Source organism: Emys orbicularis, chromosome 3 (genome assembly GCF_028017835.1).
Source record: "Emys orbicularis isolate rEmyOrb1 chromosome 3, rEmyOrb1.hap1, whole genome shotgun sequence".
NCBI classification, from domain to species: Eukaryota; Metazoa; Chordata; order Testudines; family Emydidae; genus Emys; species Emys orbicularis.
In genome coordinates, this window is record NC_088685.1 from 150,080,977 (window position 1) to 150,108,011 (window position 27,035).

General features: G+C 39.8%; 1 protein-coding gene across 1 annotated transcript in view; it reads left to right on the forward strand.

Moving 5' to 3' along the window:
- LTBP1 (latent transforming growth factor beta binding protein 1) overlaps positions 1-27,035 on the forward strand; it is a 320,752-nt gene that overhangs the window by 138,955 nt on the left and 154,762 nt on the right. Inside the window, 4 exon segments of the mRNA XM_065401641.1 lie at positions 438-662; positions 5,552-5,829; positions 19,947-20,049; positions 24,677-24,748. Coding sequence (XP_065257713.1) covers positions 438-662; positions 5,552-5,829; positions 19,947-20,049; positions 24,677-24,748 — 678 coding nt within the window.

The following is a 27,035-nucleotide window of genomic DNA, read 5'->3' on the forward strand; positions in this document are numbered from 1 at the left end:
TGTTTTATCCCTCTCTCCAGAGGGGGCACAGGCCTCAGGGTTTTCAGAAAGAGCTATATTTTCCAGGAAGTGGTACCCACACACAGGGGTTTACACAAGGGATGCTTCTAAACATAGCATTCTTTTTGTCATATGGTGAAATATAATCAATTAGGTTCCTAAGGAAGAAATACACACACTGTGCTTGATGTGAAGAGAGCCAAACACATGAACCACACAGAGTTAATAAGCAGAGTGCTTGGCCCTGCCACTAAGCAAGTAAAAACCTGTCTCAAATGGACAGCAATTCCACAAATGTCAGAAAAAGGAAGGCCCAGATCTCTCCCTTCTCTACTGCTATCAGTAGCACCATTATGTATCATCAGATAATGCTAAAAATAATCACAGCTGAAGAGAAATTAACATCTCTGTATTTTTTTCTTTTTTTTGCCTTTCAGTTATTTGTCACCTTCCGTGCATGAATGGTGGCCAGTGCAGTTCTAGAGATAAATGCCAGTGCCCTCCTAATTATACTGGTAAACTCTGTCAAATTCCAGCAAAGAATGCCAATACTCCAAAACTTTACCATCAACCACAGCAGGCAAGCAAGACCATTGGATCACATGTCATCCACTCTACGCATACTTTACCACTGACTATGCCCAGACAGCAAGGAGTAAAAGGTAACTTTTTTTCTCTCGTGGATGCTTTTCCCTTTGGAGCTAGTTTTACTTTCGAATTGTGGCTGTCAGACCAGTAATGATAACGACATCTGTCTACACAGTTTGAATCTAGATACCACAGCTTGATTCCAGAGCCTACCCGAATGATTGGAAGTTATTTTCCTTAGATGGTTGGAATAATAAGAAACACAGTGTTATTGAAATGAGTTTGATAAGGTAATTTTACTTTAATTCATGGTAGAATTTAGTCCAGATCACAGAATTAAAAAGGGTGCCACATTCTTTGGTATAACAAAGTTCTCTCCTGTCAGGTGCATAGCCAGATTTCACATGGGGAAAGGACAGAAGACACTGTTCCAGAATGCAGTCTGTAATTTACCTGTGACTGTTAAAGTGGCAAGTTATTAAGTTTCCACTAGTATTAGACAGAGAGTGGTTGCCTTCCAACGTAATTAACTTGATGCTCAAATGAAAACAGAATCCATGTTTACCTTTACAATTTACCTCTCACTCTCACTGAACTGTTGTATGCATAGGTTGTTTGTTTTTTGTTTGTGATCCTTTTAACTTACAGAGGCCAGGATACGGATCATAAATATCACTTCAGAAGTTTGAGAGAATTTCAGTGAAATACAACAATATTTCCAGTAAGGTTGATGAAATCATAGATAAGGTGCTACTGCTATCTAAACACTGAAAAGTATTTATTTAAAAACAAGATTAATCTGAGAAGAAAACCAGTAATCTTGCCCAAACTAAGAGATCAGAGTCACTTTCAGCCTGCTAGCTGCAACTGATGTGTTGATGATGCTTGACATTGTTTGATTAAAAAAAATGAACTCAGAGGATTATTTATCAGTCTGTTTCATCCATGTTTGTTTCTGGTTTTGTGGAGAGTCCCACAATTAAATTCTACAGTTCAGTAATTTAACACTAATTTTTTTGTTTGTTTGAATAACCAACCTGATTTTGACTGTAGTTGGTAACGTACAGCCAACTTTTCCATGTTGTTGCAACTGAATTAATAAATTTTAAAAATAATTTTCTGTTGGGATTAGATGTTCACAGTTACTTTCTGAATCGCTTTGCTAAAAACAAACTCATCTTAATTGCATCTTTATGGCGGGTATAATCTAACTTAATAACTATTATCAAAACAGGCAATAGCTGTGTAAGAAATACAAGTAGTCATCTACTTGGAAACATTAGAATGAGAAGGTTCTCTTAAGCTCCATCTCCATTCTTCAGTAAATCAGACTCTGCGGGACTGCTACCCAATTCATTGGAAAACAGGTTATTTTACCAGTGTGGAAATACTAGACCTTATCTTGGGCTACCAAAATTACTTTGAACTTTTCTTTTAAAGAAGAGGATCAAACTGCCATATACTTAATGTGACCAAGGCTTATTACTGTGAGCATTCCATTAGAGGTTAAGATATCCTGTATGAAATGGTGACCCATAAAGAAGAATAGCTCTTTTTATGTTTGGCCATAGTCATCCTTCAGATTTAATGTACAGGTAACTAGCTTGAAAAGTACAGCAAATTTCTTACTCATGTGAGGAATTTTCCTACCCCTTTGGAAGGAAGCTCCCCATCAAGGTCATCACCATTCCCATTGCCTTTGCCTGCCATTTCCATGTCCAAGTGAGGACATTGACCAGTGGGGAGAGGAATGCTCCTTTTCTGGATAAGAGGATGAAATATATTATTCGTAAGAGATTGGTAGAAAGCAAAGTTTAAGAGTGCAACTAGACAGGAATCGAAGACCTGGAGAAAAGAGGGTCTTGGGGATAAACATTACCTGGGAGAAAGAACTTTCATCTTGATTTGTCACAGTCTTGATAGGGTGACCAGATGTCCCGATTTTATAGGGACAGTACCAATTTTTGGGTTTTTTTCTTATATAGGCTCCTATTACCCCCCACACCCTGTCCCGATTTTTCACACTTGCTGTCTGGTCACCCTACAGTCTTGAATTGGCTGAACATCTCTAGCAGAGCTAGATGGACTTATAGAAGCCGGCAAGGCACCTAAGTCAACATCAGCCTGCTGAGAACTGTTGAGTCAGAAAGAAGCCACAATACTAGCCTGAAAGTGTCCACTCGCAATGTATTCATGTAAGTGAAACAGTTTTGTTTGCCAGAAATAGCCATGTTATGTTGTCTTCCTTATGTAGTTCAAAATGACATTAAAATAATTGTATCAATTCCTAGTCAAAAGATTTTCCTGAGAGAGGGCTTACCTTTTTTCTTCTGGCAACATTTTCCCCTTTCCCTGTGTGCCTTGACTACAACAGACCTCTTATGCTATTAAGAAGTTCTGACTTTCTGATACCAAGTGGAGAATTAAAAACCAGTAAAGCCGTGGAGGCATACTTGCTGGGTTTCCATCAGCTAATTCCTGGGAACTCTGCCTACCCTAAAGCTGTGGCTTCTCAGACTTAAAAAGAAAGCAGTGCAATAACTGATACTACAAGGCTGCTTCTTTTAAGCAAGATAGACTGGATACACTGAAAATGCCTGTCACAGGGTGCTCTAGAGAATAAGAGATGGAAAAGCAAACATAATTTCATTACCAAAAAAAACACCCCAGACTAAACTAACTAAGCCTTATGGGAATTAAAGAGTTTTAGCAAAGAAACATTTAACCATAAAGAAGAGCTGCTGCATCTGCTGGAGACAGGAAAACAGCTAAGCAGGATCAGCTAACATCCTTTATAGAGATAGCAGTGTGACAAGACTTCTGTGTGTTCTTAACTCCTTATGATGGTTTGATAGGGGAGTTATACCCACTTGTCTGACTGGCCTTAGGAGTGCAGTAGAGGAAAGTACATTTAACAGATGCTGAAAATATCCCAGATACAAAGACTAAATATTGAATTCTGTACTGTGGCAACTTAAAAATGAAGTGTTGTTTTTTTTTCAAATTTTGTGTTGAACTGCATGTATTAAATGCTTTTATTTAATAACCCAAATGGATGTAAGGCTCATAAACAGTCCTGAAATTGTTTTCTTGGAAACACAAAATGTAGAGGTGAGAAAATACTTAATACCTATCTACAACCTAATTATATTTCATTTGAGAATATTGTTTATATGTTGACCCTCTTCATTACAGTTTTCCTGTGTATAATACATGAGAATTGTTTTACTTCACACTATATTGTATCCAGTCTTCAGTAGGTCATTCACCATAACATTTAGCTTAGAGGGTTTAGCATGGGTGGCTAGGGCAGTCCTTAGGCATAGGCAGCCTACATGTCTGCATAGGGCACCTGAACGTTTGCGGCACCCCTGGGTCTTAGTGTCCACCCAATCTCTTCTTCCTATCCGTGTTCTGACCCTTCCTGCAGGTTCCTGCTGCATCCTGGTGAGTCTTCCTTTGGAGGGGATCTAGTACTTAAAAGTGAAAAAGCCTTGCAGACCAATTAGCATAACACTGAAACTTTAAAGAGCCATTCAAGTGGTAACGAAGCCATTTAACAGGCATTTGCCAACCCCCGGGTATATACTGTCAGTTTCTGAATTTACTGACAAAAACAGTTGTGCATTACTGTAATATTTACTCACAAAATGTTATTCTACAGGACCTTAATTTAAAATTTGCTTTAAAATATTTCATTAGTATGTTGCTGAAGATTATAAAATCACATCTCTAAAAAATCCTTGCATAGATTTTTAGATGCACAATCTGAGTATTCATCTTTAGTCTTAAATGCTTAGATCTTCAGACATTTTTTTTTAAAATAAATCCTTCAAAAGACCACCCTTATCTAAAATACACATGCAAGCCTGGGCTGCCATCGGGTATAAGGGCACCAGTTTAATAATACTGCATAGGGCCCCATAAATCCTAAAGATGACCTTGTGGGTGGCACACAGGGCTGGTTATTTCTTGTTCGCCTTCTCTTCCCCTTGGAAAGCTTTAGAGTTTTGCAGGAGAGAGAATCCCTCCCCTCATTAGGCTAAGCCTCTTCGATGCTCCTAAGTAATTGTCTGTAAGAATATTCACCTTCTTTGATTTTTAACTCTGTTCTTAGAGAGTTACTCTAACTGTGAATTCTTAAAGTGGATTTAAGATTGGATTTAAAGGGGCACCAAGATTTTATAAGAATAATATTTAAAATAGGTTAAGAACCCAAATCAATAAAGGGTTTGGGATTATGAGACTGGTTTAATATTCATGAAATTCCATTGATTTTAACATAATTACTCCTGATTCACATTGGAATAAGTGAGTGGAAGTTCTGAACCGATGTGCACAGACTTAAAACTACAACTCCATTCAAAAACCAAGTATTTGAAAAGCAGTCCCTCCTTATTTGACAAATCCTTAATTCAAAGTTCAATGAAGGGAGTGGTTTTTTTTAGATGGTTGGGAGGTCATCAGTGGTTTCATGGGCAAATTCAGGACTTGGCTGGTATACCAAGGTGAAATGATTAACTCTGAAGCTTTCTCTATGTTCCAAAGAGAGAGAATAGATTTGAAAAATAGAACAAAATTTACTGTATATCCAAAAATAATATAGTAGAGTTTGAATTCTGGGACTTAGAATGGGAATTTTTTTTATACAGTCTGACCACAAATATTAATGTCACATCAGCCAGCTGGACACCTACCTTACACTGTAATCTTTAACATTGTTTTCTGTAGAGTCTTACTTTTCTGTACAAAAAGCTTGAAATCTCTTCCATTCTAAACCACACGCTATACATTTTAACTTTTTTCTATATTTGGGCTTTATGTATATTTTTTTCATTTTTTAGGCTGTCATATATAAATTTTAATGTAAATATTAATACTAAAGAACTGTTGAAGATGTTGGGTATTTCTGTTTAACATCTGTTCTTGCTGTTTTTTGTTTTTGTTCTTCCAATTATTTTAGTGAAGTTCCCCCCTAACGTAGTGAATATCCATGTGAAACATCCCCCTGAAGCCTCAGTACAGTTCCATCAAGTTTCAAGAATTGACAGCACATCAGCAGGACAGAAAGTGAAAGTACCCCAGCCAGGACATCCCCAGGTCTCTTATCAAGGTGTTCCATATCACAAGACCCAGAAAGGATATTCTACTTACCCACATCAGCAACCCACTCCTCATGTGTTTCCTGTTTCTGCTAAAACTCAGCTTGGGCGCTGCTTCCAGGAGACTATTGGGACCCAGGTAAGAAATATTTGCAAATATTTTTTGAGATGGGAAGCTTTAAAGCAGTATTATACAACACTGAAAAATGTTTCATCAATCAGCAAAGAACACCTCAGCATTGTTTCCCCCCAAAAGAGATATCACCTCACACTGACTGTAGAGCTTTGTTTTGCAAAATAGTACTAATAGTTCACACCTCCTGCTCTTCTCTGAGCGAGCGCCTTCTCCTGCTGCACATCAGCGTCCTTGAAATAGGGCTTTCCGGTGATGTATACAGCTGGGTCCCCTTTCTCCCTTTACAGGATGCTTTTCAAAAATAAGAACAGGTGGTTCTCTCCTTATCAAATGGCTGCAGCTTCAGCAAGCTACAAGGAGTGTCTTCAATGGTTCATCCTCTCTTCTCCCTAAACAACAGTTTTCAGAAAGAACAGGAGATTTGTCTCCAATGCCCACTCTCTTCACGGGGCTGCCATCTCCTTTGACATTTTTCCCCCTTAATCTGCAGCATCCACGTATGTTTTTCAATAACATAGGCCCGGTGGGTTGTGACTGCTGGATTGTGGTGTGGGAGTGTGTCATGAAAGGCAATCATTAAAGCACTGAAAATTTTGTTCTATCTAAAATAAACAATCTTGCTTCCCCACCACCCACACACCCTTACTCCTCAAGGTCCAGGATTTTCTCTCAACCTCTCAAAACATAGCCACAAATAAATTATTTAGGCTTAGTGTTGTTACCATTGATACATTTTTATTAGGGCTGTCAATTAATCGCAGTGAACTCAGGCGATTAACTTAAAAAAATTAATCACGATTAATCGCATTTATAAGAATAGAATACCAGTATAAAAATTTATTAAATATTATTGGATGGTTTTCTACATTTTCAATATTGATTTCAATTATAACACAGAATACAAAGTGCACGGTGCTCACTTTATATTATTATTTTTATTACAAATATATGTACTGTAAAAATGTTAACAAAGGAAATAGTATTTTTCAATTCGCCTCACACAAGTACTGAAGTGCAATCTCTTTATCATGAAAGTGTAACTTACAAATGCAGATTTTTTTTTGCTTACATAGCTGCACTCAAAAACAAAACAATGTAAAACTTTAGAGCCTACAAGTCAAGGCAGTCCTACTTCTTATTCTGCCAATCGCTAAAGACAAAAAAGTTTGTTTACATTGACTGGAGATACTGCTGCCTGTTTCTTATTTACAGTGTCACCTGAAAGTGAGAACAGACATTCGCATGGCACTTTTGTAGCTGGTGTTGCAAGGTATTTATGTGCCAGATATGCTAAACATTTGAATGCCCCTTCATGCTTCGGCCACCGTTCCAGAGGACATGCTTCCATGCTGATGATGCTCGTTTAAAAAACAAAACAAAAACATCAATTAAATTTGTGACTGTACTCCTTGGGGGGAGAATTGTATGTCTCCTGCTCTGTTTTACCCACATTTTGCATATATTTCATGTTATAGCAGTCTCGGATGATGGCTCAGCACATGTTCATTTGAAGAACACTTTCACAGCAGATTTGACAAAACGCAAAGAAGGTACCGATGTGAGATTTCTAAAAATAGCTACAGCACTCGACCCAAGGTTTAAGAATCTGAAGTTCCGTCCAAAATCTGAGAGGGATGAGGTGTGGAGCATGCTTTTAGAAGTCTTAAAAGAGCAACACTCCGATGCGGAAGCTGCAGAACTCAAACCACCAAAAAATAAAATCAACCGTCTGCTAGTGGCATCTGACTCAGTTGATGAAAATGAACATACCTCAGTCCGCACTGCAGTCGTTATCAAGCAGAACCCATCTCAGCATGGAAGCATGTCCTCTGGAATAGTGGTTGAAGCATAAAGGGACATCTGAATCTTCAGCACATCTGGCACATAAATACCTTGCAACGCCAGCTACAACAGTGCCATGCGAGCACCTGTTCTCACTTTCAGGTGACATTGTAAACAAGAAGCAGGCAGCATTCTCTCCTGCAAATTGTAACCAACCTTGTTTGTCTGAGTGATTGGCTCACCAAGAAGCAGGACTGAGTGGACTTGTAGGCTCTAAAGTTTTACATTGTTTTATTTTTGAATGCGTTTTTTTTTTTTTACATAATTCTACATTTGTAAGTTCAATTTCCATGATAGAGATTGCACTACAGTACGTGTATGAGGTGAATTGAAAAATACAATGTTTTTGTTTTTTACAGTGCAAATATTTGTAGTAATAAATATAAAGTGAGCAGTGTACACTTTGTATTCTGTGTTGTAATTGAAATTAATATATTTGAAAATGTAGTAAACATCCAAAAATATTTAAAATAAATGTTATACTATTGTTTAACAGCATGATTAATCGTGATTAATTGCAGTTAATTTTTTTAATCACTTGAAAGCCCTAATTTTTATGCCTGCTTTTATATTAATTTGAAAAATGGAAATGAAAATAGTGAAAAAAAATTATAATTTTTGACTTCGGAGAAGGGTTTGCCATCCTGAAAAGGGTGAGAAACAATGTTATGGGAAAAGATGGTAGCAACATCTATATTTAAGGTTGCCTGACGCTTTCCATTATAAGACCCTGTTTTCAGTTGCTTTTAACTTTGATGAACTTTAATTGTTTGGGGTCAAATTTTCTATGCTGTTTGTTTCAGGTTGAGTTTTTTTTGGGAAGCTTTAGGAAAAACAGTTAATCTCTTCTTTTCTCTGTATCTCTTCACATCTCTCTGTTTAAATTTCAAACAGTACATACATAGAATTTTTAAACATAAAAATATATCAGCTTTCAAATGAACTTTGTACACTATTACTTCCTGTGTGGTACACCTATTGGTCACCTGTTCAATAGCAGGCTATTATTAAGCAATTTATAAGCTTGTTCCTTGTTAATATAACCTTTCTTCTCCCCCTTCCTCCAGCTAGTTCTGTAGTTCAGCCAGCAGTAGGTGTTTGTGCTTAACTTTACTTGATGTTTAGTTTGTAAGGTGCAGTAAGATTTAAAGTGTGAGAGCTGTGTAGTTTACATCACAGGGCCATGCACTCGGATGATTGGAAACATTTCACAAAGTGTGTTGATAAGAAAGTGTCAAGTGCAAGAAATAAATTTGCTTATCTTGGTGGAACAAGTCATCCATTTGCCGTACATCCATGCTGTATCTGCCACTCCAGATCTCAGACAGATCCATGTCTGACTTTGTATTTAGCAGACCTTTCTGCTTACCACTGTGGGCAACTAAATTGGATTATGCCTTGGCAGAAGCCTTTGCAGTGAATGCTTCTCCAACAAAAGAAGGGGGGGAGGGACAAAATACAGCTTTTTTACTTACTTCTGGGCAAAGAAATGGAAGATGCAGACACTGTAGAAGCTGAGGTAGAAAAAGATTTGAAGAAAAATGAGTGCCATTAGTTTGGGCCTATTTAGCACTACTCATTTAAGGACCACTCTAAGTTTAGCTTAGAGAAGGGCTTTTGGACCAAATTCATTTTGTATTTATTCACAGTGTCATGATATACAGTATAAGGAGGACAAACATGCCCTACATTATTGTATGATTATCAGATTTACTCCTCTGTTAACATGGTTTATTACCAAGTGCCAGAAATATGATAGGAAGGTGCAGGCCCGGAGCATACGTGATATTTCCCAGACAGTTTAGGGGCATACTATCCTTGTAGAAATGCTATGTTTGTACTGGGGTATGTGTTTTTTGTTTGCCATCATTGCATATTTTATGTTTACAAATTAGGGCCACGTTCTGTCTGTAGTAGTTGGAGTGGAAGGCATAAAGAATCTACTTGAGGCCCGCATAAGGGCCAGGTAGAATTACAGGCAACAGAGCACAGGAATTTGTTCCTCCCTATTCTTTTTGTTGTGTACAATGGGGGAAGAGATGGTACATACCAGTGCTATGGTGTCTTATCTACCAGCCAATGGAGGATAGCTCTTAGATTGGTGTAGCTGCTCGCACACACACCCTGATGACTGCGGGCTCCACAAGGCATTCTGCTTGTCTGAGACATATTCTTCTCAGTACTCCCTCTGTTCTGGAGCAGTACCTCTCTGCACTACCCCTGCACGTGGGCAGTGCCTCCCAATTTAGACTGAGATATGTTCCTATTTCTCCCAAACTTTATTCATCCTTTTAGTGCCAACCTTGGGAAAAAGCCTAATGCAGTCTGAGAGAACCTTTTTGTTTCAAGGAATTTAATTTATAGCTGGAATTGTAGAGCTTTCAAAGGAGCCAAAAGCAGGCACTAGGACCTACCATAAATTTGTTAGGTTCAAACAAGTCTGTAATCTAAAAGGAGCCATTTATTTTTTATTTATTCAATATTTGCTTTGGTAAATGTGATAGGGCCTCTCTATATGTCCATGGAGGTTTCCAGGCTGAGTTTTCTTTATTAATACTAGCATGTAATACGTCCTCAGTTAAAATACTTGAGTCTGCTCTGGATAATTTCTGTATTCTTACTTTGCTTAACAATTGTCAGTGTTTATGTATTTTCTTGCACAGTGGCTTTGCATAGTTGGCTTTAGTACTCTAAAAACCTTTTATTAATTATTCTGAGATCAGGGGTGATTTTACTGTCTGCAAAAGAGTCTGAAGAAATGTGTGTGTGGTCCCTTCTAGGCAAATCAACCAAGCTAATGTAGGATCTTGCTTATCTTCCCATTTCTATTCTCTGTTTTTAGCATGGGTGGAAAAGTGTTCTATTGATCTGATTTATAAAATTACAATTTATAAGTAAACTGTCTTGAATCTCAGAGATGTACTGGGGGACTTGTCTTGTGTGTGTAGTTATGCAGCATATACATATGTGCAACCTTAATTCAGACACTTCCTGACTGTCCGAGTCTAACTGTGCAACATAAGAGTCTCATTTTGGATAGAATTTATTCAAAATTATCTGAATTTGTCCAAACCTTTTAACATCTTCTCTTTCCTTCTTTCCTTCTGATTGTATCTAAACTGATCCTGATCTTCCCTCCTTCCTCATTGAACATAATTAGCTGATCTCCCAGGCATAGGACGGTGATTCTTGTCACTCTGTTTTTTTCCCACCCCTTCCATGGTTCTCCCCTCTCCCCAACACATTCCTGCCCACCTTACCTTTTTTGGTATTTCTTTCATGGATCTCAGTTACAAGTAGCAGTCTTCACTAGGCCTGGGCTGGCTACTGTAGTCAAATCCCAATTACTCTGGCCTTACCCAGGTTAGATACCCAGAATGTATTTTACACATTTAAGCCCAGAGCATGCAATAGTAGAACAAGCAGTTGGCCAAACCCCAGCCCAGACTGCCAAACCCACCTGATGCCTAACCACCTAGAGCCTACAAAAGGACTATAAGCAAAGGCGGGGCCCTCACAGGGGTCAGAGAAAAGATGATGAGCAGGTGCAGGAGAGAATAAAAAATTATGACAGTCCCCAGGATTCAGTGTGATATATGTTTAGGTATATATTGTTTTATTGTGTGTTTTTTGTCCTGATCATTGGGAAGAGGAGACAAAGGTGGGCTGATGGGCACCTGTAGAAATAGGATTATTATTATAATATTTTAAAACTTGGGTATAGAGAAAGAGTTTATGTTCTGGCTGGCTCTTATTTTTTCAAAGTCAGTTCACCCATCCCCACAGGGTTTTTTTCAGAATGGAACTCTGAGTCAGTATTTTTTCTGGAAGATTTCATAGAATTAATTCCATTAGAGGTTCTTAGTGCTATCTCAGAAAGAAACTTTTCTTGTTGCCAAATACTTTATCAGCATCAGAAAGATTGTTGCACATATGTCAGAAACTAACAGTAATTCATCTGTGGTCCAGACACTGATATTTCCATGTCATAAAGAGTATTGGTCAAATCAATACCTGTACTTGAATCTTTTTGGAAGCCAAGAGTCTGTCAGCTCAGAGCATTGGTCCACTCAGCCCTATTTATAAACCAAGCAAACAAATAACATTGTTTCATTTCTTTAACCCCTTCCCACCGCCTCTACTGCTTTTCATTTTAATTCTAATAATGTGTCTTTACTGTGACACAGAACATTGTGTTATTTTTCTAAATACTTTTATTGTGTCAGTGACGCACACAAAGTTTGTATTGCTAATTTGAGTCCTATTAATTTTACATATGATTAATGTGCATTTAAATTGTTATGGAACATTTCAGTGTAGATGGAATGTATATTCACACAGGTGCCTACGATGTGTCAAGAATTATGTATAGATTTCTCTCATATGCCACTTTAAATCTTTATTAGAGATATTTCTAATATTGCTAGAGATGCTGACATTTAAATAAGTATTTTCTAGTTTTAAGGCTCTTGTCTAAAAAAATAGCTTTCCCAACATTGATTTGATTTCTTTCCAATTAAATGTAAATAAAGAATTATTATTCACAAAAATAAATAAAAAACAATATTAAGAAGCAAGAAGGAGAAGTTGGCTGTTGCGTATTTGACTAAACCAGGGGAATTCCCATATCTTTTCTGATTAATAAGTTACAGTGTAGCCTCTTGAATAGGATTTTTTGAATGTTGGTTTTACATAATCACAGCCATTCAATTTCTGGTGGGCTGCTCTGTGACTTAAAAAACCCAACAAATTCCACCCGACACACTCCAAACTACAACGACAACAAAACAAACAGTTTTCCTGTTTAAAGAGAAATACGTAGTTGAAACAACTTAACTGACTGAATGTACTCTGCACCAAATTCAAGCACATGACACTGCTTTTGGATCTGCACTGGTTATCTGTTAAGATGTAATCTGTGAAATGTATAGTGTTTGTTTTGACCTATAAAGCCTTCAGCTGCCTATCTGAAAGTCTGTCCCTGTTTGCATACCATACTGCTATATGCAGTGTTGTTGTAGATGAGTCAGTCCCAGGATATTAGGGAGACAAGGTGGGTGTGGTAATATATTTTATTGGACAAACTTCTGCAGGTGAGTGAGACAAGCTTTCGAGCTTACACAGAGCTCTTCTTCAGGTCTAGGTAACTTACGGAGGCCAGGTCTACACTACAGGCCTATACTGGTATAACTACATCGCTCAGAGGTTTGAAAAATCCACACCCCTGAGTGATGTAGTTATACTGACTTAACCACTCATGTAGAGCTTCTCCCGTCAACATAGCTTCTGCTTTTCAGGGATGAGGATTAACTATGCCGATAAGAGAAGGGTTGGCATAGTAGGATTTTCAGCATAGCACTACAGTGACGTAGCTGCAGCGCTGTACATGAATACAAGCCCTCAGACTGTCACAGCAAAATACAAGATGGAACAGATTGTTTAGCATAAGTAGTTCACACGTATTTCAAGGGTCCATTCAAGGAGAAGTGGCCCGTTAACATCCCTCCAGTCATGGGGAGGGGAGAAAAAGTAAGGAGAGATGGAAAGCGGATGGCGGGAGAGTTGTTAGTGGGTTTTAAATTGTTGTAATAAACCATAAGTCCAGTGTTTCTATTCAGTCCATGAGTTTTAGTGTCTAGCAAAGTTATGAATTTAAGCTCCCAGGCTCGTCGTTTGAAAGTGTTGTGCAAGTTTCCTTTGAGGATGAGGACTGATAGGTCAGATATAGAGAGTGGTCACTTTGTGAAGAGTGTTCTCTCACAGGTGATAGGGTGTTTTTGTCTTTTATCATTTTCCTGTGAGAATTCATTCAAGAACGAGTGATTGTCTGGTTTTACCCATGTAGTTGCTGTTGGGGCATTTAGTGCACTGGAGGCGGTACACCACCATGTGTGGGACCCATGGATCTGCTATAGTTGAGATCAGCAAGGGTGCCTGAGCTGAACTTCTTACTGTATTAATCTATTTGATCATTGCATTTTTAAAATTAAGAGGCATATAGAAAATGAAAATAAATAAAAAATAATCTTATTGAAGACTTCATTGGGAATTGTAAGGTATTGTCCATTTTTCAACATGACCATTGTTTTCTCAAGGGAGTACTGAATTATTTAAATTATTAGGATGATTGAAGAAAGTAAACGTGTACTTGATAAATATCCCAAAGAAATTACTTTTTGGAAGCATTTTAATAAACCATGTTTTTTTCAGAAGTGATTTCAGATAAGATGTATGTATTTAGGATTGAGGTGGCCCCCATCTTTTAAGTGTTGGACTTAGAAAAGTATAGAATAAACAGACTGTGGCAGTTGGAAAAGTGTATAAGTTGGCAAAGTTCAGAGGATGGGTGGTGACACAAGCCCTGTCCCTGCAAAAACTTAAGCATATGCTTAACTCTGTTCAAATTAGTAGTCCCATTGACTTTGGGCATAAAATAAAGCATATGCACAAGTGTTTGTAGAAACTGGGCTTGAGTCACTAACATGTTTTTTCCAACTGCAAGTATTAAATAAAGCACAAAACAGATCTGTTTGTGATCAGGGCAGCAAAGTACAGTAAAAGCTGTTTTATTGGGCATGTTGGGGGAATGGGAGGGGGGGTAGGTAAATGAAAAATGCCGGTTAATTAAGAGGGAGGGAGTTTGGGTGTGGGAGGGGATGCGGGTCTGAGGATTGGGGTGTGGGAGGGGTTGTGGGGCGCAGGCTCTGGGAGGGAGTTTGGGTGTGGGAGGGGGCTTGAGGTGCGGGGTGCTGGATCCGGGTGGGCGCTCACCTCGGGCAGCTCCCCCCAAGGGGCGACCTACCCTGGCTGCTCCTAGGCGGAGGCACGGCAGGCAGCTCTGCGTGCTGCCCCCGCCCCACCCTGAGCGCTGGCTCTGCAACTCCCATTGGCTGGGAACAGTAGCCAGTGGGAGCTGCGAGGGTGGCACCTGCAGGCAGAGGCAGTGTGCAGAGCTGCCTGCCGCACCTCTGCCTAGGAGCAGCCGGTAAAGGTTGCCACTTGCGCGGAGCTGCCTGAGGTGAGTGGCCCACAGATCTGGTACCCCACAGCCCCTCCTGCACCCCAAACCTCCTTCCACTCCCCATCTCCCTCCCAGAGCCTGCGCTCCACACTCCATCCCATGCACCAACCCTCCTGCCGGCCCCGCGCCAACCGGACTATAAACCAGACTTTCAATGAAGATTAGAAATGCCGGTTTATATTCCTTTCCGGTCGGTGAAGTGCCGGATAAAACAGCTTTTACTGTATATTGATAGTTATTAGTGAATAAAGTAATCCATTTATAGTGCTTTCATGTAAATGATGTATGATATGGTTGTAGATGTATCCGGGATTAGTATGGAAACATGGCCATATTAATGTGCCATTTTGTCAAACACTAAGCTAGCTTGCTTATTAAACAACATAAATGACCATACTGTACTTCAGATTTTACAGACATTTCCTATGAAAATGAAAGAATATAGATTTTCATTGCTCGACAGTTATAGCAAATACCTGCCATATTGTAATTTGACAAATTCTTAAAAAGAAAAAAGAAAAAAAAAGTAAAGTAAAATCAGATGTTTCACACATTAGTACTTTTTCTTTTCAGAGCACTTTTAAAAACTTTTTTTCTTGCAAGTAGTCTTAAAAATACCAACTCATAATAGAAAATAGTTGTCTGGAATTCCTTGAGGCTCATGGTTTGGCTTCAGAAGCTTTTAAACAAATAGACTGTCAGAAAATCAGTGTGGATCCATTTACAGGATATAATGCTTCATCCACAATAGATTCTTTGCAAAATCAATACCCTGAAATATCAGAGGATTAAAGATGTATCAGATACCAAAAACATCAAACATTGTTTTAATTACTCAAATAAAAGAGAGCTGGATAATTTTTACTTGCCTATAAAGAATGTTCTGCTTAAGCCAAAACAAATTCTTTACAAGTCCTTTTAGAAAGTCTGGAAGTATTTAAGAGTTTCTCTACTCTTCTTATGAGACAATGCCTGTTACTGAGCCAGTGTTATATTGGATGATATTCTTTTTAACAACCTGTCATTCAGATATCCAGTATGTTGTTTGGTCATTATATCAGTAATATGATTCAGTAAATTTGGGGTCTATTAGTCTGATGTTCATTTCGGGGAAAGAAAGTTGCAATAGCCCAGTGTCGATGCCTATTGAAAAGTTTTCAGAATTTGTCACTGGCAACAGCACCCAACTTATGCAAAGACTGGGATTGTGGCTGAAATGCACACAGGGTAACAGTGATGTGGCTCTTGCAGCCTCTGTGCACCAGCACAATCTAAACTAACATTGGGAATACTGTGCGCTTTTGTTAATTATGCAAAGTATGAGTGATATAAAAAAATTAAAGATAGACATGTACAAATGTTTAAAAGTATCTGTCTTAAAGCATAATGAAAGTTGATGCCTCATTAATGGAATCTATTCAAAGCACAATGTGCACATTAAAGGCTTGCCACTTAAATGAGGGCTAGATTTTTGTGGCAGAGCTGCACTGAAAGCAGTGACAAACGGGGAATTTCTGGGGATCTCCCCAGGGCAGTCACCCACCTATTGTTTGTGTCTCAGAACGTGAGATAGAAAGGGTTAAAGAATTATCTGTGGGGGGGGGAGCAGGGTGAAACTTCTAAGGAGGGTGAGGCTCCAATCCAAGTTTTTGCCCCACTGAAATGGAGCTTCACTCCTGTGAGGCAGGCTCTGTGAAAGAGGAGAGCCTTTCTGGAAAGTGTGGCTGGCTGGGAAACAGGGCATGCGGTGCCATGAGCGTTGGAAGGACCTGATGCACTGTGTTGGAGGAAACAGGAACATCAGAGCTCATAAGTCAGAGTACACGCCAGCGTACTTTAGAAGTTCTGCATGGCTACCACCTTCCCCTGCTGCATATGTCCTAAACTCGGGGTGGGAAACCTTCTTTCTGTCACGAGCCATTGACCCACAGAAAAAAAAAAATTGTGGGCCACTCACTCACCCGGGTGGGGGGACACAGAGGCTCGGGGCTTCCCCCCACGGGGGGCGCTGCAGGCTGGATGAAATTAACCAATGGACCGGATCCAGCCCTTGGGCTGTAGGTTCCCCACCCCGTCCTAAACCATGCAGATCTGGAGCACCATTTATATGGAGCTGAGGAGCCCCACATGGCAGATGCCTTCCCTTGATGTCAGTTCCTAAAGTGGCTGGATGCTAATCAAATTACCACTGATTCTTCAAGCTTCAATTCATCATAGATGTGATGGGAGCAAGCTTTTAAATCATTGCCAGTATTTCTTGATAGGACTGTAAACCTCAGTTGCCAGATGACTCAGAATTTGGAATCCTTATTCTTGCTCATGGTTTTTATATGGAAATTTGAAACCATTATGACCACAGAGATCATGATCTTCAGTACAGTACAAATGCTACAGCACCACACCTAAACTAAGAGTGAGCTTTACCTTTTTTTTTAATCCTTATGTTTTGTTGATTTGTTTGGGTTTTTTTTTTTAGTTTAATGCGCTTAAATGATAAATTTAATATTTTGGGGGGGAAAACAACAAACAAACAAACAAAACAAAACCTGCTTCTGGAATATTGCCTCTGCACGATGCACACTGTTAGGATGGCTTTTGATGCCGCAGGAGATTGGATCCTTCTAGAAAAACTGTGTCTAGTAGGTGCCACATAAGTGCCCTTCATGGCACCAAATGCTCACTGTCTGAGGTCATAAGGGGAGGTGCAGTCTCAACCACCTTGATTCCTCCCACTAAAGCTCAGAGACCAAAAAAGTAGTAGAACTGAGGAAGAAGGGAAGGGCAGGAGGTGGGGGAGAAGAATATGAGTATAAATATGCATAGGCAATATTCACAAAGAACTCCAGTTTCTAGTAAGTAACTTTTTTGAGTTTTGCAAGAGTAATGCAGTATCCAGGAAGGCAGGCTGAGCAAATCTAGTTGAACAGGAACACTGCCCTTCCAAACAGTGTGTCTGACTGGGATGCCAGGTCAAGGGAGTAGTGCTGTATACAGGTGTGAATAGAACTCCTTGTAAATGTTTAGGGCTGCACTTGAAGGAAATATTATGAAAGCTGTCTAGTTGAGTGTGCTCTAAGACTTGGGGCAATTCTGGCTAAGATGTAGCAAGTTTCAATATATAATTTTATCCTTTCAGAGAGGCACTGTGGAGAGATGGCATTTTTCCCACCCCCCCACCCTACCGGTACACTGATCCCCCTGATATGTCACAAAAAATCTGACCCTATTTAAATAAAAGCTTAATACCCTTTTAACATGTAAGGTTAAGTCTAATATCCCCAGGATTGCATGTGGCTTTGGGGGGAAAAGACCTGGGGTGAAATCCTGGCCCCATTAAAGTCAATGGGAATTTATTTTATCCCTGTCTTTCAACTGACAAATTTTAAAGTCTCTTTCCCCCAGTGCAGTGGCACTGGAACATTTTTAGTAGTGGGGGTGCTGAAAGCCAGCCCCCTTACCCCTGTCTGTGCCCTGCCCCCCCCCAAACTGAGGCTGGGAGGAGGGATGTGTTTCTGGGAGGGGGAACCCGGACGGGGGCAAAGGGGCTGAGGCCACAGCTGGGGGCGAGTGTGAGGGCAGGAGTGGAGCCCTGGGCAGGTGCCGGCAGCCGGGACCCCGCGCTCGGGGCCAAGAGCAGAGCCCTGGCTGTGGGGCCAAGTGCGGGGCCCCGGGAGCGGAGGCCTGAGAGCAGGGGATGGGGGCAGGGCACGGGGCCAGTGGCTGGGGAGCGGGGCAGGTAGCTGGGGCCCCAGGAGCAGAGCACCCCGCATGGGGCTGGGCGCGGGGCCCAGGCACAGGGCCAGCGGCCGGGACCTGAGTCCCAGGTCAGGGGTTGGGGAGCAGAGTGTGGGCAGAGGGCCGGGAACAGGGCATAGGCATGGGAAGCACCACCAGGCTTTATGTGTGGAGCCAGCGGCTGGGGAGCGGGGCACGGGGCTGTCCCCCGGGACCCAAGGTGGGAGTGGAGCTCCAGGTGCGGGGCCAGCTGCCCTGTGTAAAACCTGAGGGTGCTGCAGAACCCCCTGCACTGCTACTTCCCGTGCCTATGCTCAAGCGGCAAATGTAATCTAGTTCCTGAGTTCAATAGATGCACAACCTAGAATAGTCATTAAAAAGACCAGGGCTGCAGTGTTTCCCCCAGGCATTCTTCTAGCAGGTTATGGTGTTTTAGGGCCCCATTCTCCCATCTAGACTAATCCTGAAAGCACTGAAAAGAGAAAAGCTCCAGTTTTCTACTAGTCACATTTCCAAGTAGCTCCACGGGTCTTAACTTTTAGGCTGTTATATTGGTGTGTAACTCACCTGTTTTCGCTTGCAGAGATGGCTCAGGGTGGCACAGGTTCCATGTTGCAGAATTGTTTTGCACCTAATTGTTACTCTTCAGGTACACAGCAGGTGTACAAAACTTTCTATATCCATTCTCTAGACAGAAAATCCATTTTACTTGCCTGTGCCTTGCAAAATGAAAAATATGAACAATCAAGAAGGTACATTTAAGCTTGGCAATTGCTAAAGTGTTAACATATTTACTAATATAGGTCCGGTTTTCCTTATTCAAGACAAAACACCATTTGAAATAAATGAGAATTTTGCCTCAGTAAGGACTGCAAGACTGGGCCAATTGTTTGCATGATTAAAGAGTCACAAATAAAAATACGCATCACTTATTTTTTTGCCCAGTCATCTTATGTTAAATTCTCTTTCAGTTTACAAATACTATAATCTTTCAATATAATTTGACAATTTCAGTAACCGGTCATAAACATTTGGTACAACTTGTGGTACTAGGGGTATTTGTATTTTTTAAATGAAATAAGAAATGACATTTAAAAATCATGGTAATACTTTCTTGTCCCTTTCTTTAAAAGAATAATGGGAAAGGTATTTGAGATGATTTATATACCTTTTGAAAAACTGCAGGGACAGATTTTTATAAAGAAAAATTTAAGGCATTACTGCCAATGAAGAATTACTAGCTTGGAAATATACTCACTCTTTCAGTGACTGGTTTTTGTTCTGAAAGTTGAAGGGGAAAAAAATACCGATACAAAATGTTTTAAAACTGAATCTGCTCACCCCCACGAAGAGGGCTAGGTCAAGGCCAGTGCACTATTTAAGTTCCACTGAGGGCTTCAATGAGTCTTCAGTGGGCCTCTGCAGGTGGGTGAGCTTTTCCCAAGATGATTATGTAATTAGCAATATTCTAGAGGTGAGCATCTTACAGTAACACTAACCTAAATATTCTTTATTATTCCAGTGTGGTAAAGCACTCCCTGGCCTATCAAAGCAAGAAGACTGCTGTGGAACTGTGGGTACTTCCTGGGGCTTTAACAAATGTCACAAATGTCCCAAGAAGCCATGTAAGTGTGATTTCATTATTGTTTTCTGCATCAGTTCATTTATTTGTGCTCTAAATACCTTTTTCTTTAAGAGAAATGCTAACACTATATTTCAAAGAACCCTATTATTTGATATAAGAAAGGTGATAGAAGGTACACTCTGAGCTTCAGTGACAACAAAGTAAATTTTTTATTTTTCTCCTTCTCTTACTAAGCTAGTGATGCGTCATTGTGTTTTCTCAACGTAGGGAGATAATGATATTGAATCATCTTGCATCGCCTAGCTGGACTTATTTTTTTTAAAGTTTGCACAGAAATGTTAAATTATAGAGGCACCAGTTCCTACTTAGAGAAAATGCAATGACATCTTGAGACCTTGAATGAACTTTTGAGTTTTAATGCCAAAGCTTTCCAGGCTCTAAAATATCCGTGACATTTTAAACTCTGTTGTTCGAATGCTGTCTATACAATTAGGGTACCATGAAGACTTTCCCAATATTTTTGCTACAACTTGACATAATAATGTAAAATAGTGAAAAATAGCTATTAAATGATTCTCATGAAAGGTAAACCTAATCTATTGAAACATTTCATAACTTTAATAAGAAATAATTATACCTAGTTCTTAAATGGCTTTGGGGAGGAAAGACCTGGGGTGAAATCCTGGCCCCGTTAAAGTCAATGGCAGTTTATTTTATCCCTGTCTCTAAGCACTTTACAAAGAAGATATCTTTATCCCCATTTTGCAGATGGGGAAACTGACACAAAGAGAGGCCAAAGTGACTTGCCCAGGGGCATCCAGCTGGCCAGTGGCAATGCAGGGAATAAAATGCTGCTTCTCTTGAGTCCCAGTCCAATACTATATTCCCTAGGCCACACTCCTTTCCCAATTATCACCATGGGATACTTAACACAAGGAAATATATTAATTGTTTTGTATGGTGCAGCATATCTTTATCCATGAGTTTAGGGCTGCATTTTTATATAAAAATTCTCAAAGGAAAAAACCTTGTGTCATATTGTGATTGGCCCTTTCACGGGCAGTACAAGGGCGCTGAGGGAGCAGTTTTATCAGGAGTCTTTTACAGTCCAGAAGGGGAATCTGCAAAAGTTATTACTGACTCAGTCTGGCCCATTGATTTATGAGGTAGTATATTTTGTGTCCCAGAGTCCCCTAATCTCATGATTTGCTTCCACATAGGGCACTCATTGGGTGTCTTTAAGAACATAAGAACGGCCATACTGGGTCAGTCCAAAGGTCCATCTAGCCCAGTATCCTGTCTTCCGACAGTGGCCAATGCCAGGTGCCCCAGAGGGAATGAACAGAACAGGTAATCATCAAGTGATCCATCCCCTGTTGCCCATTTTGGCAAACAGAGGCTAGGGGCACCATCCTTACCCATCCCGGCTAATAGCCATTGATGGACCTATTCTCCATGAACTTATCTAGTTCTTTTTTGAACCCTGTTATAGTATGACCTTCACAACATCCTCTGGCCAGGAGTTCCACAGGTTGACTGTGTTGCGTGAAAAAATACTTCCTTTTGTTTGTTTTATAACTGCTGCCTATTGATTTCATTTGGTGACCCCTAGTTTTTGTGTTATGAGAAGAAGTAAATAACACTTCCTTATTTACTTTCAGGCATATATGCCAAATTGTGCTTTATAGTTGCATCAAAGCCTTAAATTTCTGTAGAACAAACTTTTCCAAAGAATAAATGTAACAGTTTATAATGGGATTTTATAAAAAATTATACTGTACATATCTGAGGATCTGTATTGCGCCAGATATTCTTATATTTTGATGATGAAGATAAGAATTTTTCAGTGGTTGAGAAGAATAGGCATAACCACGTAGTATGTAGGATTAAAGAATTTACCATTGAAAATAGGGATAAAGCGACCAGATCATATATGTAAAAATAGAATAGCAGATATGAAATACTAATATTTAAGTCTTCTCATTGGTATCATGATGCAAAAGGGTTGGTTTCTTGAACAGAGATATTGGAAGAAAAGGATACACACAATGTTGTGATTTTTGGCAATGTTTGTAAGCATGGAGAAATTACCCAAGTGAGTAATGGGTGTGGAGTTTGTAAATATATGATGTGTTCATGTTCTTCATTCACACACCCACATCCACCTACACTCTTTCTGTAGATTTTTTTTTAAGCATTAAAATGCTGACTTGTTTCTTGTAAAGCTGAGCAAACTGACTTATCCTAAAAACTGCCAATACAGATTAGGAGAAAATCAAATAAACTGTTAACAGTTTGACATTTAAATTGTATCCATGTCTTCTGTTGACTCATTCACAGGATACAGATTCAGGTTCAGATTATTACCATGTTGTTTTGACAATTTTCCTTTGCTGAGTTGGTGTTACTCTCCATACTGTAGGCATCTTGGAAGAAAATAGACTTTCCATGGCTTTCTCTTTTATGGTTTTGTGCTTCATGATCTTTACTTGAGATTGAAATATTTTTATAAAGGCCAATTTTTGAGCAGGTTGGATTTAGCATTTGGTTGTCTGCAAGACCCCAATTCAGCAAAAGCATTCAAGCATGTGCTTAAGTCACACTATCTCTATCCTCTTTTTTTCCCCCTGTTCAGTAAAGCACTAAAGCATGTGCTTAATTTTAGACACATTCTTAAATCCTGTTGACTTTAATGGATTTTTGCATGTACCTGAAGTTAAACACATACTTAAGTACTTTGCTGAATCAGCAAAGCCCTACAATGTATACCTATACCTATCTCATAGAACTGGAAGGGACTTTGAAAGGTCATGTGAGTCCAGCCCCCTGCCTCACTAGGGTTAGAAAACATGATTTATAATGATAAACTCAAGAAGCTCAATCTATTTAGCTTAACATAAAGAAGGTTAAGGGGTGCTTCATTACATCTGTAAGTATACGTGGGCTCTTCAGTTTAGCAGAGAAAGGTATAATATGATCCAATAGGTGGAAGTTGAATCTAGACACATTCAAACTGGAAATAAGGTGTAAATTTTTGACAGTGAGGTTAATTAACCATTGGAATAATTTACCAGGAGTCATGGTAAATTCTCCATCACTGACATTTTAAAATCAAGATTGGATGTTTTTCTAAAAGATCTACTCTAGGAATTTTTTGGTAAATTCTATGGCCTGTGTTATACAGGTCAGATTAGGTGATCCCTTCTGGTCTTGGAATCTATGAAAATCCTTTTTCTCTCAATGCTTAGTCTGTACTGTTAAAATAAATAATGATTTGGTTTTAAGAAGGCTGTTTTGTCCATGTATTCCAGTGGCCACAAACTCCTGAATGGAAATAACTGCAGATGCCAAGACTAGCTTGGTCCTGCTGGGTAAGCACGGTTGATCTATACAGTACAGTAGCAAGGGCTTGGTCTAAGAGTGGGCGAATTACATAATTTCACCCCAGCATACTTAAAGGCGATAGATAAAGGCATGATACTTGCACCTGAGGTGGTGCAGTCAGAGAGACCCGGAAGGGGAAAGAGGTGTAGCTAGCCCCGTAACTGTGACCAATATCATTTCCAATTTTTTTCATTTAACTTCAAATAATTGCAGCCAGTTTAAAGGTCAAAATTGCATATGTTTTAAACCCATAACCCATGAAGAAACGTATCTATTTCTGCTCAAAATATATCCAGGGAAGCTGCATCTGAGACTATTATTATTATTATTATTATTATTAATAATAATAATAATAATAATTGGTATTGCCATAGTGCCAATTAAGATAATATTATTGTTACCAATTAAGATAATGTTATTGTTCAGGATGAGACTTAGAAAATCAACATCACAATATATCTTGGAGGAAAGAAACAATAAATAGAAACAAAACTATTAATTAGCTGAAGACTTTCTAGTTTGGCTAAAGTGAATTCATTTTGTGTTGTTTTCCTTTATAATTCACATTAGATAATTTATAATTAATAGCCAACAAATGAAAGTCTTTTAAAACTCAAAAAGATTAAAAAGACAAAGCATAAGTCGGTTTCCTTTCTTATAATTGTGGTTGCACTATTATAAAAATAAAATATTTGACTGCCTATATTTTTCTATGGATCTCAGATATGTTCAGATTATAGTGGGAGCAGCAACAACTGCCATAGTTAAGGTTGCATTCAGGATCCTATTCTAACTCTGATTTCACTAGCTTGAACATTTCTAAAACAGTTGTCTTCCAGGCTGAAATTATCCAGCATGGCCACTTCCTGAAAGTGATATTTTTATTTTCAGCAAAGATGATTCAGTCATTTTTGAAAATGAGTAGAGTGAATCAGAAAGTTTCCTAAGGGATTATGCCAAGTCAGGGTGTGAAAGTCCTGGCGTGGGGCTTAGCATGCTATATGTTGTATTATCATGCTATATGTTGTGTTATCTGCAAATCAGTATTTGATTGAGTAATTAAAAATTGTAGTAATGCAAACACAGAAGGAGACAGTGTTCAGATTGCATGTACAACCTAAATTTTGGCATTTCGTGACTTTTAAGTGCTTAACTATGCATCCTTAAAAATGTAAATGTAAATTTTTTTGATACAATTATATAGTAATTTGACTGTGCTGCTCTCCATATAAATGTGTCATACATTGTAATAACTAACCAGTAGTTTTCTTTTTTTCCCCCAGTTTACCCTGGATACACCCAAATGGTGGAATGCCCCCAAGGTTACAAGAGGATTAATGCTACCTTTTGTCAAGGTAAGATATTTGTCAACAATTAACTTCATTTGTTTTGAGTAAATCTTTTGGGCTAAATTAATCCCAGGCCTAGTCCCATTGATTGCAGTGGAGTTACGTGGATGAATTTGGCTCATTGATTGTGCTTGGGAGAAACTAGTGTAACTGAGTCCAAAATATTGGCAACTGTCTAGCATAACTGCAAAGTAAACAGCTGTTTGTACCCTTACTGGTCCTTTCTGACACACAAAGATGGTTTCATAAAATTTTACTTTTGTTGCTTTTTTATGAAAAATATCAGGCTGAGACCTTTTATTTCATTGAAGGATGTTAAGTCTACCTTTCCTGAGGCTGCAGTAGCATCTGTAGAGCAGTATGGGGGAAGAGGAGGGCAAAGGATTCCTTTCCCTAGTTACTCCTGATTTACACTGATGTGAGAGGAGAATCAGGCCCCATCATTCAAACAGCTCTTAAATGTTTGTGTGTATATACTGTACACACAAACATAATCAACAGAAAATATAAATAGAAACCAAATTAGACAGAAGTGGTAACACAGGATAGCTTTCTAAAAGCCATTATTGGCATTGAGTTAAATCCTGCCTGTGGCACAAGGCAAGACCCTACAGAAACCCAGAAGCTTTACTACAAGAACAATGGCCCCCAAACAGGCTGCCCTGCTGAGCTAAGACTGGGCAGCTCAGCCAATGGTGTCACCACCACAGCAAGCAGAGATGCAGGGCCGGTGCTACCATTTAGGCAAACTAGGCGGTTGCCTAGGGCACCAAGATTTGGGGGTGCCAAAAAGCGGTGCCCCCAATTTTTTTTTTACAGCGTTCCTACGCCCCCTCCCCGAGCACGCGGCCGTCACTCCATTTCTCCCGCCTCCCAGGCTTGCAGCGCCAATCAGCTGTTTGGTGCCGCAAGCCTGGGACGGGAGGAGAATTAGAGTGGGGATGGCGTGCTCGGGGAGGAGGTGGAGCAGAGGTGAGCTGGGGTGGGGAGCTGCCACACGGCTCCCCGGGGGGGGGGGAGGAGCTGCCGCGGGGGGGGCGCCTCAGGGCAGGGGAGGGGAGCTGCCACAGGGGGGGTGCCTCAGGGCGTAGGGGGAGGGTGGGGAGCTGCCGCAGGGCTGGAGGGGGGGCGCAAGGTGGAAGTTTCGCCTAGGGCGCGAAACTTCCTTGCACCAGCCCTGCAGAGATGTGACCTCAGGCAGAAGCTCCCTTCCTATACTTCTGTATAGCCATGTACTCCTCTGTAGTGTGTGAACTACCACCCTATGGAAGCCTTTCCTCTGCCACATGGACAGGCTTTGAATTGAGCACTACTCTGCAGGTAGCTCAGCACACTCCTGCAGGGCTCCATGTGCTCAACCATGCCCTGGGATTCATGATCAAGCCTTTAATAAGGTAGATAAGTACATTCAAATTGGAAAGTTATGAAATAATTTGACCTTAATTGGATGTTTTCCATTTCCTAATTTGATATTTTTAATAGAATCTTCACTTTGATTTCTAGGTTTTCCAGTATTTGAATTTTTCTGAGAAAACTGTAGCATTCTCATACAGGATTTTTGTTCTTGAGCTTTTCCTGATCCTTTTCTGGAGGTTCTTTCAACCTTAACTTCAGATTAAGCAAGCTTTATTTTTTGCCTAAGAATTTGTTATTTAAGTCACAGTACAGTATACGTTTCTTCTGTCCACTGACAAATAATTACACACTGTCAATATGAAGGGTTTTTTTTTTAATTTGTGCTTAGTAGGTAACCAAAACATGGTGCCATTATACTGTTGACAAGTAATGGCCATGAGTCTGATTTTGATCTCATTTATACCTGTTTTACAATTGTAACTCCACTGACTTTAATAGAGTTATTCCTGTGTTATGTTTAGGGCCCTATCAAATTCACGGATATGAAAAACGCATCACAGACCGTGAAATCTGATCTTCCCCTGTGAATTCTGGTCTTCTGTGTGTTTTTACCCTATACTATACAGATTTCATCGGAGAGGTTTTTTTAGGGGGGGTTGCAGTATTGTCACCTTTACTTCTGCACTGCCTTCAGAGCTGGGCGGCTGGAGAGCGGCGGCTGTTGGCTGGGTGCCCAGCTCTGAAGGCAGCACCCCGCCAGCAGCAGCACAGAAGTAAGAGTAGCAGTACCACAACCCCCTCCCCCAATAACCTTGTGACCCCCACCCCAACTCCTTTTTGGATCAAGACCCCTACAATTACAATACCACGAAATTTCAGATTTCAATAGCTGAAATCATGAGATTTACGATTTTTAAAATCCTATGACCATGAAATT